At 39.3% G+C, this 18,786-nt stretch overlaps 1 protein-coding gene across 1 annotated transcript in view; it reads left to right on the plus strand.

Moving 5' to 3' along the window:
• Positions 1-18,786, plus strand: part of TOX (thymocyte selection-associated high mobility group box) — a 225,922-nt gene that overhangs the window by 108,360 nt on the left and 98,776 nt on the right. The window contains exon 2 of the mRNA XM_010582900.1: positions 9,643-9,708. Coding sequence (XP_010581202.1) covers positions 9,643-9,708 — 66 coding nt within the window. The remainder of the gene's footprint in view (positions 1-9,642; positions 9,709-18,786) is intronic.

Here is an 18,786-nt window from a genome sequence, read left to right on the forward strand (position 1 = left end):
TAAACACGAGGCATAGCAGTATTCAGGCAAGATTTTCTAGTTACCTGGCAATTGTTACCTTTAGTTTACTTCTCAAGACCCTCTGTCATAGGATTTTCAGAATAGTAGTGGAATTTTGCTTGTGCTTTTGTTGTTAATGTTCTGGCCCGTTTTATTTCTAAGATTCTGCTGTGCAGAAGCAGACGTACATTCCCACAGGAACTATATATACCCCATTCACTCTATAAATAACATAGTGGGTCAAATTCTGTCCATGGGTCCCTGCACACAGCTCCTGCTGTAGTCATGCAAGGGAATGGTTTTGTCCTAGTTGTGCAAAACTCATTCACTAAGGTCCATGGAGCCTCTCTTCTGCCATACTGCAACACAGGGGACTCTGCGCATGGATATACAAAAAATGCTTTTTAGTCCTCTGTCTGCTCTGTGTAGATCCTTTTTATTAAGGTTTCCTGGATTTTATTAGATAATCTACCATTTGAAATGGTGAGACAGAGATGACTATTGACAAAAAATGACGCTGAAACTAAAAGAAGGGCCCTATCGCCTCACCATTTTACCTGATCCAGTTCCTGTCCAAATGACAATGGCACAATTCCCTTCACCTTCCATGATGCAGGATCAGATCTTGTCATGAAACTGGCCAGGTGTGTTTGGGTTGGAAAATATTACAAGCCTACCTGATTAAACACATTTCCTCAGCTACTGTGGGCAGAAAAAGAAAGGTCTAATCTTAGTTGTTCAAACCTTTCCACCTTATCACCCAATTTTCCCAGTGGGTGGCTACATCTATAATTTAGTGTGGATTGAGTAAAATAGTAACAAAAGCACTTGCCACTTTGATCTCAGTATGTTTATTTAATGAGTATTCAATATGCAAGAGATAGTTTAGCATAGGAGTCCAGACTACAGTATGTTGGTTTGGGTTTATTTTATTTTATTTTATTTTATTTAACACCCAAGGTTAAAAGGAGCAGGAACCCAGCTGAGAGAGTTCAGAGTTCATCCCTGCATGTTCACTGTCTTCCATTTAAAAGTACACAAAAGACTAATACAGTACCCGCTCTCCCCTGGGCTGTCTTTGATACACTCTGCTGTGCCTGGACTCTGCCACTCCTCCTATCAGTCTGATCCTACTTCTATTAGCCTGCTGTGCTCAGCACTGTAACCTCATTCAGCTACCACTCTGCATGCAGGCTAACAACTTCAAGGCTCTGTCAGGCATTGACACATGCAGGCTCCAAGCGGGAAGCTAAACACCCCCCTTCACCTCCTCTCCAGTTCCACATTAACCTCTATCAAGTGCAGGAAAAACACAAATGCTGTAGTGCCATCATTCAGGTTTTAACTACCACTGTATATTTAGATATTCAGCCAGCTTGCCACCCTTGAGAAAGTACTCAGCAGACCCTCTGGTTCCTCCCCTTTCTCGCAACGAGAGTGGTAAATAGTGAGTTAGCTTGGGGAACGCAGTGGTAGAAGGTCTGGGTTGGATATTTATGGCACAGGCATAAAAATCTGAGAGAAAACTTTGACAGCACTGCCTATACTTTTTGAGGCAATAGTATGTGTTATAAATGGAAAATGAGACGAAAATGGCCTCATTCTAGGAGAATCGAGCAGGGTATTTTCAAAACACATCCCCTTTGAAAGCCAGGCTGTAGAAAAGAGACAGTGCAGTGCTAGTCTGCAAGCCCTATCGCGCTTTGATCCAAGCACTGAATGTATCAAAGTCCATTGGGTGCTGTGGGCAGAGAGAGTTTTGTCGCTGTTTCTGGCTCTTTCTAAGTATAGGAAATGTCTGACAGCATATCCTTGTGAAGCAGCACCCTCGCTTCCCGCTCTGGGGCTTGCTGCCAGCGCTGAACCACCTTGTGGCTCACTCCCACTCTCTGGGGAGCCGTCGAGACCGGGGCAGATTCCTTCCCAACTCCAATATGCCTAGCCCACACATCACTATACTTGGATTAATTAAACACATCATACCCCATATTCCTGGTTTAGACTTTTTGGGCAACATGTAAGAAAATGAAAGCACAGGAGACATAAAGGATTTTCCTAATACTTTACTCCTGAAAATGAGTTACAGAATTAAAATTAATAACAGTAATAATCTTGAGACACACCGTCTCCTCCGTAATGCTTGGCACATCAAACTTTCCATGACCTGGAGGGTTCTTAGTGTTCCAGGTGGGACAGGACTTCTCTACGTCCTGCCAGTCTGCAGTAATCACCTTCCTTTGGCCATACAGGGACATTCAGCTCTGCAGAGAAATTTGACTTCCTTTTGCCATGGTGCTCCATTCAGGCATTCTCACCCAATCTCATAGTCTTCCAGTTCTCTACTCTTTTGAAAAACAGTCCTGGTAGGAGAGAGGGAAGACAGCAGAACAGAGACAATCGAAGTCGATAGTACTAGATTGTTTTTTGACAATTTTCCTGTTATAGTCTTCAGTGAGGTGTCAAGCCCCTTTCCCGGGAAGGACGCCTGTCTGGAATCCGTTACTATAACCTGTCTTGGGGAAATTTAAACATGTGTTCAGTACAGCATACAAAATGGAGTTCAGGAGACAAAATGGAGTTTCAATTTAATACAGACATACCACTCTGCCAACCTGTGTCAAGAAAGGGATTTTCCATTGTGTAATAATGTTTACAGGGCATCTCTGTTTTTATCTTCAGTGATTGCTGTAACAAGATCAACTGTTTCTTTAGCATAGCCATTTGATGATTTATGTTGTATCCCGTCATTATTTTAGTCTCATTTCAGCAGCTTTGAGTAAAATAAAATATCACTGTTTGTCATCGAGCAACCTGAGACAGTGTCCACTCTTGGTATTTGGTTTAAAATAAACAAAATTACCTAGTTTTAAAGCTTTTTCAGGATTAGCAGCTTTTAGATAATGTAAGTTACAAATGATATCTATAAGCCGTAAGCACTAAAATCACTAAATCACTAGAAATAAATTATCTTTTTACACAATGTTATTGCAACATTTTCTTAAAATGGAACACAATGAATTGTGTTGGGGTGCTGTCAGAGCAAGGTAAACTATAGTTAAAACGTATAGTTAAAGTTCAAATTTAAATCTAGCTTCCAGTTCCAATCTAAGACGGGAGAAATTTCTATTTAGATTATGTGATTAATAACACAGGCTTTGAAGATCTGTAACATCCTTTGAAGAAATCGGGATGTCGAGTCCAAGTGGCTCTACCCAGAAGCTGAACTTATTAAGTACAGCAACTTTCACCAATTTGATCATCTCTCCCCTTGCTGCTTCTCCTTTAATCTCTACATTTCAGGATATCGCTGTCGAGACACATTTGTGGACAAAACAGTGTCTGAAGTTGCTCCCCCTCCACACCCCAGCCCCAAGCTTGTTTTGGCATCAAAAGCCATATGGGCTAGTATTCGTCATGCTTCCCTGCCTGCACTGCCGTTGGACAGGATGTAGTACTATCATACGGTACTGTACTTCAGCATGAACTAGAAGCTCAGAGATCCATGTGCTTGATTTGTTTTCTTTTAGCTAATATAACTCTGCCTGCAGAACTTAGGGCACATATATATGCATACAAAGAGAAAGCAAATACAGAATTCCCTCAGAAGTTGAAAACTGAACAAAAAAGGACAAACCAAACCCTCACTTCTTTCAATACCAGCAAAGAAGTGTGAGGTAGCAAGGAAACAAGATAAAGAGAGTGGTGAAAATTCATTCTCCCTGTAATCCAGATAGCATAGGTGACCCTGGCAATGAAGACAGAGTGACTTGGAATAGAAGAAGGTAGCCTGTGGGGAGAGGAGGACACAAAAGTTAGGCTGGAAGCCTCTGTTGAACCTGTGCATCCCTGTGGCAGTTTTCACCTGAAGCTAATGTAGCTATGTCTCTGCATTTATAATCACTGTCTATGTACATACAGTTAGCAGTATATAAAAGCGTTTTGTTTCCAGTTACCCTCTTTGGCTTTCAACCCCTTCTAGTTTTTTCTGCCCTCTTGCCCCTTCCTTTTTGTCTTCCAAATTTTTCTGTGTATGTAGGCTATAAGAAAGATTCTTTAAGTTGGTGTCACCATGAGAAATTTTGTTCTCTGGTTTTGTGCAACCTGATTATAACGTGTTTGTGACATAGTCCACATAGGGTGTTTTCATTTAAAGAAGCACATAAAGAATGAATAAAAAAAATACCATTCCTGCAAACTTTGCTACTTCATAATCATTATTATAAATGCTGGCAGAGTTGGCTGCAACCTAAGTGGGAAGATGAAAACAGGCTTCCTGGCCGTGACTACATCCTATGACTCTGATATGACGCCGTGCTAATGTGAGACAAGAGCCAGCTTTGAATCCCTTGGTAAATACATGCCTGATAAAACAGCCTTACCAGTCCGGACATTTGCTGAAGTCTATCACAGCTCTTGCATCAGTAACAGTCAGCCAGTGTTTATGTAATTATGTTCCTAACTTATATGAGTAAATTGCATTTAATAACAGCACTTGGGTATTTTGTGCATGTTGGTTGCTGAACATTATAACTTGTCTTACAAAAGGTTAGTCTAAGTAAGATTCTAACTGGCCATGCCATAGTGTTGCCTGTATGTTTTATTTATAGTAATCATTTAAATAAAGAATATGATGCAACTCTGAATATATATTAAAAACCGCTCCCAGTTATATATCTTTTCATATTACAATGCAGTCATATTCTTAGTTTGCTCTCACCCAAACTTCTCATGCAGTTACACTTTAATATGAAAAGAAATGTTGTCAAGAGTAGTTATTATCACACATCAGAATATTGTATTAGCATTCACTTTTAATAGATTAAAATGAAAGATTTTGAAATCTGCCCTTAGTGATACTGAAGGATCTTGGAGACACATTGGGAAAGCTTTAGATGAAATGTCATATGATATATATACATCATACATAGGTTCATAAAAGACAGTTCATTTAACTGCCTGCCTTTGTGTTTTGTCTATTCTGTTTGGATGAATCATCCACAGGTTAAGTGATGCTTGTGCAGTTTCTTTGCTTGAAATCAAGCACAGTAAGTGGCAGGGAAGTTTAGGGAATACAAGGTTCTTGTAGACCTGGGGGTGATGAGTAAAATAAGACCATTTTGGAGGCATGGAGTATAACCTGGAATAAAAATCTGGTGGTTGGAGTCATCTTTGGGTTGTATCTGCTGATCTTTTGACTCACTGTCTGATCCAGATAGGTTGATTGAACTGCTGTTCATTAATCACCTCACTTGTAAAGCTGAATTCAAGGTGGGTGTAGCATGAGTTAAGCTGTCCTGGAGGAGAGCTGTTGAGAGATGCCATGCTGCAGAGCCTGCATGTTACAAAGCAGTGTATAAAAAGGTGAAATGATTCAATATTCATTTATGGGGTCGTTGTGGTTTATCCCCAGCGAGCAACTAAGCACCACGAAGCCACTCACTCACTCCCCCTCCACCCAGTGGGATGGGGGAGAAAATCAGGAAAAGAAGTAAAACTCCTGGGTTGAGATAAGAACCCAGGTTTAATAGAACAGAAAAGAAGAAACTAATAATGATCATGATAACACTAATAAAATGACAACAGTAGTAATAAGAGGATTGAAATGTACAAATGATGCGCAGGGCAATTGCTCACCACCCACCGACCGACACCCAGCCAGTCCCCGAGCTGCAATTCCCTGCCCCCCCCTTCCCAGTTCCTAAACTAGATGGGACATCACATGGTATGGAATACACTGTTGGCCAGTTTGGGTCAGCTGCCCTGTCTGGGCATGAGAGGCTGAAAAATCCTTGACTATAGTCTAAACACTACTGAGCAACAACTGAAAACTACTACTGAGCAACAACTGAAAACATCAGTGTGTTATCAACATTCTTCACATACTGAACTCAAAACATAGCACTGTACCAGCTACTAGGAAGACAGTTAACTCTATCCCAGCTGAAACCAGGACAGGGGTTTAGGGGCTTGTTTTGGAAGCTTCTGAAATGCATGGGAAGAAACAAGAGTAGAACCTTCCAGTTGATCAAATCATTGGCATTTTTTTCTCAGTTTATTGTTGCAATGTGGGATGGTCACATTTGGGCAAGATACAATGATGTGCTGCATCAGTGTCTCTGAACTTCTTGTTATTGAAGGCTTGTTATTGAAGCCCTTTTTTTGGCGGGGGTGGGATGTATAAGTCATCTGTATTCCACACTTCTTTGGTAGTTGGGAAAGACGATGAATAAACAATTCAGCATTGAAGTAAACATTCTGTTTTATTTTGGTATACAAAAATCATAATTTCACTCTTTTATAAACATTTCAGTAAACATTGAGAACGTGAAGGACGCATGCCTGAGAATACCTGCTGTAGGAATTGCATGTGTATATGCTTTGTCATTTGAGTTTACAGGTGGTTTTCAGTCTCACATCTGAAGTCTTAGGAGCTGCCAAGAAGCCATGCACCATGCTGTACTAGACTGAGGGCAGATAATAATTTATATAGCTGTAAATGTAGTACAAATACTAACATGACAACAGTGTTAGTGTCAGCTAATACATTACAGTCTGCATCCTGCAAATATAAACACTGCAAAAATACACATTGCATCAAATCTTATTGAACTCTACCACCTATTACACAACATCTTCCACACACTTCTAACAAGCAGATGCTAAATATTGCAGTGACTAAACTCCATGTTTCAATATTGAAGAGATTAAGTAATAAATCAAACAGCTGCTAGGTATTTTTAGATGTTAACGGTCCCTCAGATTTTACAGACATTATGCATCAATATATTTTTCTGAGAACTTACCCTAACAAATGAATCCAAAATGTTGCGGAAGGTCATTTCTCATTTAAGGCCAAGTCAAAAGGCCAGGAAGTTTAACTTTATGTATACTTTTGGATTTTGGTTTCGTTGATACATGCTCACACTAAGCCCACAGACCATGGTAGAACAAAAGCATTTCAGAGCTAACTAGAGGGCCACAAGCAATGAACAGGAAAGGCTGAGACCCAAGATCCTATCAATGCCGGAGGCACCACTAGCAGCAAGGCCCTGATCAGGTAGGCAGATGATCCAAGAACAACACACAGAATGATGAAATTTTTCAGGATTCATGGAAAAATACCTTAGGGAGATTTTTCTGTGAATGCAGATTTGGTGATTGTAAACTTGGGAGCAAGGACAGATGAACAAACATCCAGAAGAGGGAGTTATCTAAAAGACTAGTATACTTCATGAAGATTCTTAAGTCACAGACTCAGGCATTATGGAAGGCAAAATAAATTGAAATAACGCTTGATTTTATCTAGCCAGTATGCAGAAAGGGAAAGAAATTTCTTCATATTCATTGCAACTAAACACATGCAACATAGTGTTTGAATTATAACAATGCTTGCAATGTAGTGCAGCAAACATATGAAGACAGTGAGGGAAATTCAAAATAGGAGACTTAAGGAATCATGGTTTCCGGGGCAGATAGGACTACCATAACCAGACAGTGTAACTATCTTGTCTGTAGGATTTCTTATAAATATGATATGGAATGCATCTTTTCTGAAAAAAGATATCTAACTTCATTTTAAAATGTCTAAGAAATGATGAGTTTGCTGTTGACATAATGCTTAATTATCTTCTAAAGTAGGAACTTGTATCTTATTTCAGGACTGAATTTCTATAACTCCCATTTCTCAACACTAGATCTCATTATACCACTGTCAGGAAGGCTGACATCTTGCTATCAGATATCTTTCCAGGGTGTAAGTACCAATCACAGTGATCAAGGCACCTTTCAGCCTTTCGTCTGACAAGCTGTATAAGTTGAGTTCCTGTAGGCCTTGCAATGGGGCGCTTGGTTTCCAACTGCAGGCTGTGAAATCTCTCTTCAGAATTTCACCTGTTCATCTGAGCAGAAGAAACAATGCATTTTTTCCACTGTGCAAACAATCCAGATGCTAAAAAATTTTCTCCAACACTCTACTTTGAATGCTAATAAATAAGAACATTCTTGAATGAGAAAGCTGAAAGAAATGGCAAGAGCAAACAAGAAACAATAAAGGAACAACCATCGATCCCTATTTTTATGATCTAATCCAACTATCTCTATTCCATCAAACTTTGGAAATACTCTATTCCCTATGGCAGATCTGTGCCTGTGGCATAATCCTTTCCCTCCCATGAAACTAGGACTTCTGACAGATAGGGTGTGACTATCTATTAAATAGGTCTGGCCAGGACGGGCAGACCTTCAGCTGCTGTGCCAGGAGCTGGCACTTGTTCATTTCTACTGCTGCTGTTACAAGCCTTGTAGCCTCTGGCAGAGGAGGATGAACAGCTGGAAGCCAAAACCTTTTCAGCCACCTCAGCAAAAATTGGTAGAGCTATCTGCCAAAGCCACAGTTTGACTTTGCCGCCCTGTTCTAGTTGAGTATAATGCACCTTGCAGATAGGATATCCCGAGAAGCCTAGCACGAATCAAGCAATGTCCATGGACTTTTTCACTGACACCTTCTGCAGGAGCAGAGCAAGCTCAGTAGTGGGGACTTTTTAAAAAAGCCACCACATCATCAGAAATAATGGCTCATGTCCAAAATATGTCACTCTAAGCATTCACAGAAGGGGTCAGGTGAAAGTTATTTCAAACAGACCTCATAACAGCTGGAAATTTGTGGTTGATGACTGGGCATGGGGATTCCTGCTGTTGTTCATTTCTACTTGAAAGGTTTGGAAAGATTTTTCCTACCTTCTGAGTGGACACTGGGGCTATAGTTGCCCTGTTGGCACTGCCACTTGAGCGGCATGACAAGTTCTATGGGGACATTTTCCAGATTACATAAGAAATTGTAGTTTTATACTTCTTTGAGTTGGTACCGGATGAGGCTTCAGTCCTGACAGTTTTTCTCCATCTAGACCTTCAGATTTTAACTCCTTTCTATCACATTTCTGTTACTTCTTAACTGCAGCTGAGGGGAGAAAAGAACAGCAACAAAAAAGCTTTGTATACATTTCCAGGAATGGTATTTGTCATTTACGGAAGGGTATTTTTGCAGTTCTGATTATGAATGTTTACTTTATTCACACATCGAGCAAACTATCCTCTTACACCATATGGTCAGGAGGTATACTGTTTCATACGTTCAGATGTCTGAAAGCTGTCTGGAAATGTATTTCCTACTTTCTGATATGGGAACATTTCAATAGGAGGGGGTTTAATTTGTTTTGAAATTTCAACTCTTGTTCTGCTCAGAAGCTAAAGTTGGAATCCATTAAGATGCATTTTAGTGCAGTTTCTATTCTCATCTTCCTTTTCTCAGTAACTGTGCAATTCACTTAGTACTTCATTACAACCAACAGCAATATGTATACATGGTGCACAAAATGAGCCATTTTGTTTTAAAACAGATTGCAGATGAAAGGAAACCATTCATTTCTTGCTTGCTAGCTGTAATTACTAGAGCGCTAATTACTCCAAATCACTGACATCCAGGGTCAATAAGGATGACAACAGGAACATCAAAGACAAGATGCACACATGCAATTACAAGTCTCTAAAACCAGAATGTAATATTATTTTATGGCTACCGTTTTTTTCAGTCAATGCTGAAAAATATTCAAGTTTGCTGAATGTTTACTATTATTTCCTTTGCAGTTTGACGGTGAGAACATGTATATGAGTATGACAGAGCCGAGCCAGGACTATGTGCCAGCCAGCCAGGTGGGTTAATTAATCTTCTCTGCCTTGTTTCAAATTGTAATTAAACAAATTCAAAGAGTTGCATTGCAAATGAGTGGCACTATCAGTAACTGCTGCAATCAGGAATAATCATAATTTATAAACAAAGCATTTAAGCCTTGTTTCCAGTTAATGAGATAGAGCTGATAAAACACCAGAGTTGGCGTTTGTTGAAAGATACTACCTTGTTTCCTCTCCAGAATGCAAGCAGCTGTTTTGCCAGCATGATCTTTTCTAAACAGTTGTTTTACCTTCAGGAAATAAAGTCTTTACAGGTGCAGGTTATTTGTTTATCTGACTGCAGACAAGTTAATCATTATAAGCTACACATGTCACAAATAGCTTTAATTATCACTCGTAGGCCAGTTGTAGTTGAAGAATTGCAGCTTTAACAGTAATTGTATGGCTGAGGAATGTTACCGATGTTGCACAATTAGCAGTGGGGTTAAGGCAATGCCTTGGTCTTCTGTAGCTTGCTGCCCAGAAGGTTTAATGTGATGTGGATTCTTTACAGGTATTTTTGAGTCCTTTCCCTTTTGGAGAACCCTACACACTAAATGCTGATATCAGGTGTATATTTAAAGATCTTCCAACTTTCCACTTGAACCCTAAAATACTACAGATTCTAAGAATGAAGGTTTTTAATTACTTCCTAAAAAGCAAAAATAATTTTGGAATTTTTGGTTTGTCTACCTGTAGCTACATCTATTATTTAGGGGAGAAATTTTCATTTACTTCACACGTTTTGGTCAGTTTAATTCCACGTTAGTAAGTGATGGTGATAGTGATGCAGGTCAGTTAAATTGTGTCAGAAATTGCCCTGAATAATCAGACTTGTGGTCTATGTCATGCAATATCTCAGGCTCAGCAGTGGCTAGTCTGATATACCTCTTTCTGACAGGACTAGTAGGATTATGTGAAGAGCTCTCATTAGGTGGGAAGTAAGTTTGCATGCATAGTAAATGTGTGTAGATGAGCAGGATGTAATTTAGGAATCAACAGCCTTGGAAAGTGACAGTACATTCAAAGCTAAATGTCTTCATGAAGTAGGGTTCTTCAGGTACACGGGTTCATTTGAGGGCAGGGAAGCAGGAGGCTGTGTGAGATGAGCTACATTGTTCAATCAAAAAGACTGTCTTTAAAATGTTCCACCATGTTGCTTCCCAGCCTTCTGTTGAAGTTACTCTGAAATACCTTTAGAGACCAACTGTACTTTGCATTTAGGATTTGTGTGTGATTGAACTTATTCAGCTAGGAACTCTCCAAGATCCAGAGGTAGTTTAGAATAGAACTGTTTGATTAAAAAATGAAAAATTATATTATTAATTTTTCTCTAACCATTAATCCAAAAACTGTACTGACAAGTTTTAGTATTACTATTAGATTAAAGCAGCCTAGTATCATCTCATTTATGCCTTAAGGGTTTTGAAGTGCAAGGGCTAATTGAATTTGTTTGAAACAGTAGAAATACAAACTCTGTGAATGATTGCTGTTATAAGGCAGCTGCTACCTTTCAGACAATCATTATGTCTGTCTTAAATAGTTTTGAATAAAGAATTGCAAATCTGTATTATACATCAGAATTATTTTTCTTCTGTTGATATTTTTGTGCTGTGTATGCATGTAGTTTAAATAATTTAAATGGCATATTGAAAAATTAAAAGTATAAGTTTTAATCTTTTATGCAGTTTCTACATGTGCTAACAAGGCCCAGATCCTCAGAGATATTTATGCATCTAACACTCACTGATTTCAGTGGAAGTAAGGTGCTTAAAGTACCTTTAAAGATCCAGGCCTAGATATTTTAAGTGCAAATGACGTTGTCTTCAAGGAAAAAGTCTATCAAATGAAACATTTCCAAATTCAAAGATGACAGAAAACCCTGAATGCTTACTAAGGACTGGAACCAAGAAAGACTTAAACAGACTTAAAATCTCGCTATGGCAAAGCCGAGCTCTTGGGTGTCTGGCTCCCAGGTGGAGTTCAAAACCCAGAGGCAGGTGTCAAAACCTTCTGTCCTTTGCTGGGGGATCCATGTGGCAAGAGGTAGCTCAACTGCCAGGCACAGTATTTTGAGTTACTACCAAAAGCACACCAGTCAAACAGCTTCCTGTGCCTGTTTGAGAGAAGCCGTCAGCCTTGGGCTGTCGCACCCTCCTTTCCCTTACTGTGATTCTCTCCTGGTGCTTACAACATTGCAGTGTTTTTTTAAGTGAATATATCTGAAAGCCTGTAATAATAGCAATATTTTTTTTAAAAAGGAGACAAAAAAACACCCAGTAGGAACAGGAAGCCGGGGTATGTTAGAAACCTGCCTCCCTCTTGTTTTGGCAAGAACCTGGGACTGCAAGAGAAGCTTTCCCAAACCTGCTCCTGACATAAGATAGCTGCTAGTCATTCCTCAAAGGAACTAAGCAGCTCTCCATGACAGTATTGGCAAGGTCTTCACCCACTGTAATGGGGCACCATTCCTATCTCAGGCATAAACATTTGGTGGTCAGCCAAAATTGGTGAACTGACTACCATTTCAACATCCAATCTGCTTGTTAAAACTGGAAAGAATATGATATTCGCTACTCTGAAAACAAAGCATGCAAGGCTGTGTAGCTTAATGGGGAGGGAGAGGAAGAGGAAAGGATGTGACTGTGTTTTCTGGTCCCTGTTTTCAGGACTGTTTGTTCATTTTCCTCTCACAGTTACTGGGTGTAAAACAAATAATCCCATAAAAAGAGATGAGAAAGTGTTCTCTCCCAGGTGAAAGCCTAGTCACTTTATCCATAGAGTTTTGTCCTGTGTCCATTTTGCATCTTTCTCATGAGCCTTACAGTTGCACGACCTCAGTGAGAAGAGTGCAGGCTCCTTCCCACCCTCAAAAACTTGGCTGTTGCCTTGCAGGATCAGAGATAAGGGTTTGAATCCTGTCAGAATGAGGAGTGAATTCATTTTTCCACTTTCCTTGATGGATGCACATCTGCTGTTAACTAAAATACGAATCCCACATGTTAGGAGATGCGCGGTCCTATCAGAAACTTTTATTCAAGCTCTGATCATGCTGACTGAGTCAGATGCGAGCATCATTTTCTAATTTCAGAGTCTGACACAGTTTATTTGGGAGGTAGGTTGGCAGACTGAGTCATGGTATGCAACACCAAAGACCAAGGGATTTCCATTAGACTGTCTTCAGGATTATGTGACTATAGAGGCAGGGTTTTGGGGATCCTGATGCATGCTGACATGCATTTCAGTTCTTTCTGCTTACTGCAAAGTGTTCATATCCAGAAAAACATACCCTTGTATTATTTTGAGGGTTTTAATCAATTTATCCCCTTTAGGCTAACATAAATAAAAGCTCAGCCATTGGACAGAAAAAATATAGTTTTGTTTCTTTTGCTATATAACATCAAACATCTGCATAGCTTGGTAATCCAAGACAAGTTGCCTCACAGCATCCCTCAACAATTATCATTTCTGTTCAATTTTCAAATCAGTACATGCTTTGGGACTTATAGACTAAGTTGCTAAGTAGCAACATATGGCTCACTACTGTTCCTGTGATGTTGCTGCAAGCAAATAGCATAATTCTATACTTGAAATGATTTTTACAGAAAGCCAGTGCTGGAACTGAGCCAGAAGTGGAAGTATACAGTAAAAATTAATGATATTCTTTTAAACTGTCCCAAAAGGCTGTTTGGCAATGTTGTCTCTGTGTACATTTTATATATACATGTAAGTACTGTATTTTTGGTTATGATATATGTAGTACAGGTCTCTGCACTGCAGGCATGTCTTAAATGAGTTATGCCAGCCATATTAACAAACATACATAGTAAAACTACATGACATTTTCACTACTAATTGCACTTCGATCTGAAAATATTTATCATTTTAAAATAAAACTATGCCAACTGCTCGGCATTTCAAATTCACACAAATATATTGTTTTCTCCCCACACTTATAATTGGAATCTCAGAGATGAATTGTACTTCATGTAATTCCTGCTCCTGTAATTTGTGGGCCATGCATAGCACAGTGTAAAATTATATTGTTTATTTTACATTTCTTCCTACTCACAATACAGAATGTAATTCAGGACTCTCTTGCAGAAAGCCTTGGCACTTTTGTAGCCTTCCTAAGGCCTGATAAATGTTAAGGTTAATGAATCCAGCTGCCAAATACCCTGCACAATCCAAAGGGAAGAGAGGAGAATTGGCCTGGAGCTGATGGTTTGGGGCAGTACCTCCATTGCCCCAGTGGGAAGAAAAGAGATACCCGAGGCAGAGGAAGGAATACTGTTTGCACAGAGGTGGTATTTTCCTCCCTCCCAGAGCTATGCCAGGGAGATCTGTATAAGATACGTATGCATGCTCTTTGATACAATGGGCACTGTGGGTATCAAAACTGTTTTGTCCTGTACAGCTCCAGGGTAAAATAGGGTAGAATGACATCCAGCAGAGAGATTTTTCATGTTAATAAGAAACTAAAGGGTTTCTCTGGCTTTTGTTGCCATATGCACATGGTCCTAGGTATATCCCTAACTTCTTTTTACATGTTTATACCTTAATGCTTAGGGTGTTAATGGGATAGCTATTACTTATGTGAAGTAGGGATGGATAAATGCTACATAATAGCTGCCCTCTCTTGCTCTGTATTAGTCCTTCCCTGTAGGTAGAATAGAATTTCAGGATACTGTATCCCATTCCTGCCAGAAGATATGGCTCTTCTTTATTGCCGCTCTTCTAGAGCCACAGTCAGCAGAGCAAGGCAGGAGTTGGCTGCCTTGGAAAGGATTCAGAAAAGGCAGCATTCTTAGATGGAGAATCACTAAGTGGTCCAAGTGTAGTCCCATGGGTACGTACTACCCTGAAGTCCAGGGCAATCCTGCTCAAAAGCTGGAAAGCTTTTGCTCATTAGTTGAAAGGCTGCTCTACAGTGAGAGGGCAATGCCACCTGGTCAGTCAGCTCACTGGCTGTAGTTCAGGGCTGTTTTGGACCATATTCCACCTCCCTCTTCCTGGTCCACTATCTTTTAATTTCAAAAATAGATTATCATCAAGAAGGAGTCCGCTTCTCACTCCTTTGTTTCTCTGAAGTAGGCTATAGATGCCACTTTCCACTCCAAAAATGGGATGTAGGTTTAAATGGCCTCAGGGAAACAAAAACACTAGGCAGGTCTTTCAGATCCTGGATGAGTGGTTAAAGGTAGATGTAATTTTACCTACCTTTCCCTTTTGTATAGAACATAATCTTTTAATGTGTCTTAGCATCAGGCACAGAGTCTGGAAAGAATTGAGTCCCTGATAAAAATACATCAACAGTTGCATTAATAAGGCTATGTATATGTTTATAGATAGAAGTATATAGAATCACAGAATGGTTTGAGTTGGAGGGCGTATTTGAAGATCATCTAATCCAATCCCCTGCCAAGGGCAGGGACATCTTTCACTAAATCAGGTTGCTCAAAGCCCCATCCAACCTGACCTTGAACACTTCTGATGATGGGGCATCCACAACTTCTCTGGGCAACCTGCTCCAGTGTCTCACCACCCTCATCATAGAAAATGTCATCCTCATCTCCAATCTAAATCTACCTGCTTTCAGTTTAAAACCACTGCCCCTTGTCCTTGGTAAAAAGTCTTTCTCCATCTCTCTTATAAGCCCCCTTTATATATTGAAAGGTTGCAGTAAGGTCTCCCCAGGGCCTTCTCTTCTCCAGGCTGCACAACGGCAACGCTGCCAGCCTTTCTTCACAGGAGAGGTGTTCCAGTCCTCTGATCATTTTTGTGGTCCCTCCTCTGGACCCACTCTAACAGGTCCATGTCTGTCTTGTGCTGGGGACCCCAGAGCTGGATGCAGTACTCCAGGTGGGGTCTCATGAGAGCTGAGTAGAGGGGGAAAATCACCTCCCTTAACCTGCTGGTGATGCTTCTTTTTATGCAGCCCAGGATACAGTTGGCTTTCTGGGCTGCAAGTGCACATTACTGGCTCATGTCCAGTTTGTCATCCACCAATATCCCCAAGTCCTTCTCTGCAGGGATGTGTTATACAAGTCTGTATGAATGTCTTTAGCTTTAATGCAAAATGTATGTGCACGTGCTGTGTATGTATTCAAGGATATTTTAAATTTTTTTTGTAATCAAATACCTCAACTTTTATGAAAAAAGTCAAAATTATGGCCTGTTGACCTGCATTTAAGAGCTTTTTCAAATTTCACAGAGAACACATAACTCAGGCGAAATACCTTTACCCTCCTTTACAGAAATTCATTTTAGTCAGGTTGTGTTCAGCAAGCGTTGAACTTGTACTCCAACCAGAAGAAGAAATGTATATGACCTACTTATCTCTGAAAAATGAGTTACTTAAACATGCCTTTACTTAATGGTTCTTTCATTTAATGCCTGTTCTATAGCACATGCTGTGAAAACACTAAAGAGGGCAAAATCTTTTCCCTAAGGATCCTAAGCAAACATACCCATAATTACAGTTATATAAACAAAAGTGTCCCTCTCCAGCCTTCAAAAATCATTAGCGTGGATCTGTAAAATTTAGATCATAGCAGAAACCTCAGCAAATATAACAAAATTTTTCATCCTTCTATTTGTCTTCTGTCTGTAGAAACCTTGCACTTACATTTTCTTTACAGCTATGTGGGCTAAACTCTTTTTAATGAAAGCAGGTTTGGAGGGTAATTGCCTTGCTCCAGAAGTTTGGGGCTTTAGAAGTAAATGTCAGATACTGCTAGAGTAATGCTAAAATTGTGAACTTGGCCCTGTTGTATACACAGTGATCCTGTGCATCAATTAAAAGTATTTTCCTTAAGAGTTGCCAATGGGAGGGAAGTAATGTAAACACTGCATCTTGTCTTAGCTGTGGCATCAGGATGATAGCAACTTCAGTGATAGGCCCACTATAAATCAATAAAGTAAAAATAACAAAACCTATTATTTTACCATGAAAAAGGTAAACAGAAAATCAATCATCAGATGATGAATTCTCTGTCCAAAAGCCAGAGGTATTTTTTCCCATATCACAAGAGAAAAGGCACTGCTTTTTGCTTTTGCTGTGCATGACATGAGAGAACTTTCTGTTTAATGAGCAACCAGTGTAAAATATCCTTCAAAATGTTTCCCTCTACTCCTTCATGTACAACTTTTTTAGCATGTGAAAACAGATTATAGACATCATATATTTTAGTTATGTAGTTTCCTTTCCAGGAAACTCTACAGGTCAGCAGTGTGGATGAATTATGGGACGTAACCATGGGAAATGTTAAAGGCAGTATTTTTCAACTGAGCTTCACATAAAATGAACTTTTTTGGTCCATAAAACGTCTGGAAGAATTACATGAATTTGAACTACAAATTAGACCAATTACTATTATACTGTCCCTTTTGGCAAGGGCTGCTGCAGTAGAGTCAGTTTGACCTGTTGACCTCTGACCGAATAAACCGATAAGATGCCAGGCTTTGATTAATCTAGTTAGTTTTACGAAGTCTGGCATCTCAACAAGCCCAAACTAGTTACTCAAACCAGTCTTCAATGTAACATTCAAATGATCACTCCGTGGAGTCCCAGAGGTATTCATTACAGACAAAATTGCTCTTGTTGCCGTGCATACAAGCTGAGTTTTCAATGGGAAATGAAAGGCTGCCTGGAAAAATAGGCCACCTAATTAAGTTAAACTACTCTAGCATTTGGCTTGACATCTTCATTACTCAAAATTAAAAAGATGCTTCACTTGAGCACACAAGTTACTATTGTTTATGTTGTTTTCCTCTTAAATTGGCTTCTTACATAGAAGCCTGCTTTTCAGAATTATATCTTGTAATAGCTTGCATATTTCTTGCAGTTTATAAAAATGTCTTAATAGGTACTACACTACTGATAGTTGGTACGACATTAGTACGATTGAGCTTATTACTGAGGTCTCAGCAGCCTTACTGCTTACATGACACTTTATTAATAGAGGGCCAGATCCTGCCAGTTTTACTTGCTTGAATAATCTTGACTCATTCATGTACTGAGCATTCCTTGGCCTTGTTACTATAAAGTCCTAGGTCCAAAATCTAGACATTAAAGTCAGTGGGACAACTGACAGGAATTGGGAGCTTTCATATCCCTCAGCTTTCAGCTTTTCCTGCGATTGGCACAGGGCTAAACAAAAGTAAAATCAGAAGAATTTCAAAGAGTAACCATGCCTCTGTTTTGATCTTCCTTTTCTCGAGTGGTGACATTTTATATTAAAGCAGACATTTTTCTGGAAATTTCAATGGCTGTTTAGGAGAGGTATAACATGGGTAGGACCCACTGTTGTTCTGAATACTGAGAAGCAGTCCATTGTTCCTGAGCTTTTCTAAATAAAGAAAAGAAAAAGAAAAAAAAAAACAAAACAGCTCAACCAGAACAGAAAAGAAAAGGATTTGTTGTCCTTCATCATTGTGTGCCCTGGGTACAACATTATTTCATCTTTTGATGTCTTTCTCAGAAGCGATCTGGAAATTTAGACTGAATATTTGCCCCCTAAACAGAAATACTTAAATGTAAATTTATACTACTGCTATTTTAAGAGCATTTAAAAATGTAAACATGTGAAGAGCACACTGTCTTGATTGCTGGTTTAGAGTCTATGATGTTAATGAGGCTTCTGACACGCTAAATGTGGTGTATCATCTATATTTTCAAGCAGCAGGATTTGTGAAGATGTGATTCCTATTTTTTTAAGTTAAATTCTGCTTATTGAATATGTATATTGATCATTTTATTACCCAGTGCTTTGTAGTGAGCATAATTTAGGTATGTTTTGCAGAGAGGGTCTCTAAAAAGTGTTTTATTTTTAATATGCTTTTTATCTCTAGTTGAAAAAGAATATTTAGCAAATGTAGTGAGTAATTTATAGAAGTGTATCTTGTGGTGTTAAGTTCAAGATTATTCCATGGGTGATACTCCCTGCAGTATAGTACACACCAAAACCTGTCAAATAGGATCCCAAGTTACCTTAAGAATCTTAGCTTTCATTAAAATATAATAATAGTAGTAATAATAGTAATAATAATTATAATAAT

This window comes from Haliaeetus leucocephalus, unplaced genomic scaffold, assembly GCF_000737465.1.
Source record: "Haliaeetus leucocephalus isolate CR32 unplaced genomic scaffold, Haliaeetus_leucocephalus-4.0 Scaffold858, whole genome shotgun sequence".
NCBI lineage: Eukaryota > Metazoa > Chordata > Aves > Accipitriformes > Accipitridae > Haliaeetus > Haliaeetus leucocephalus.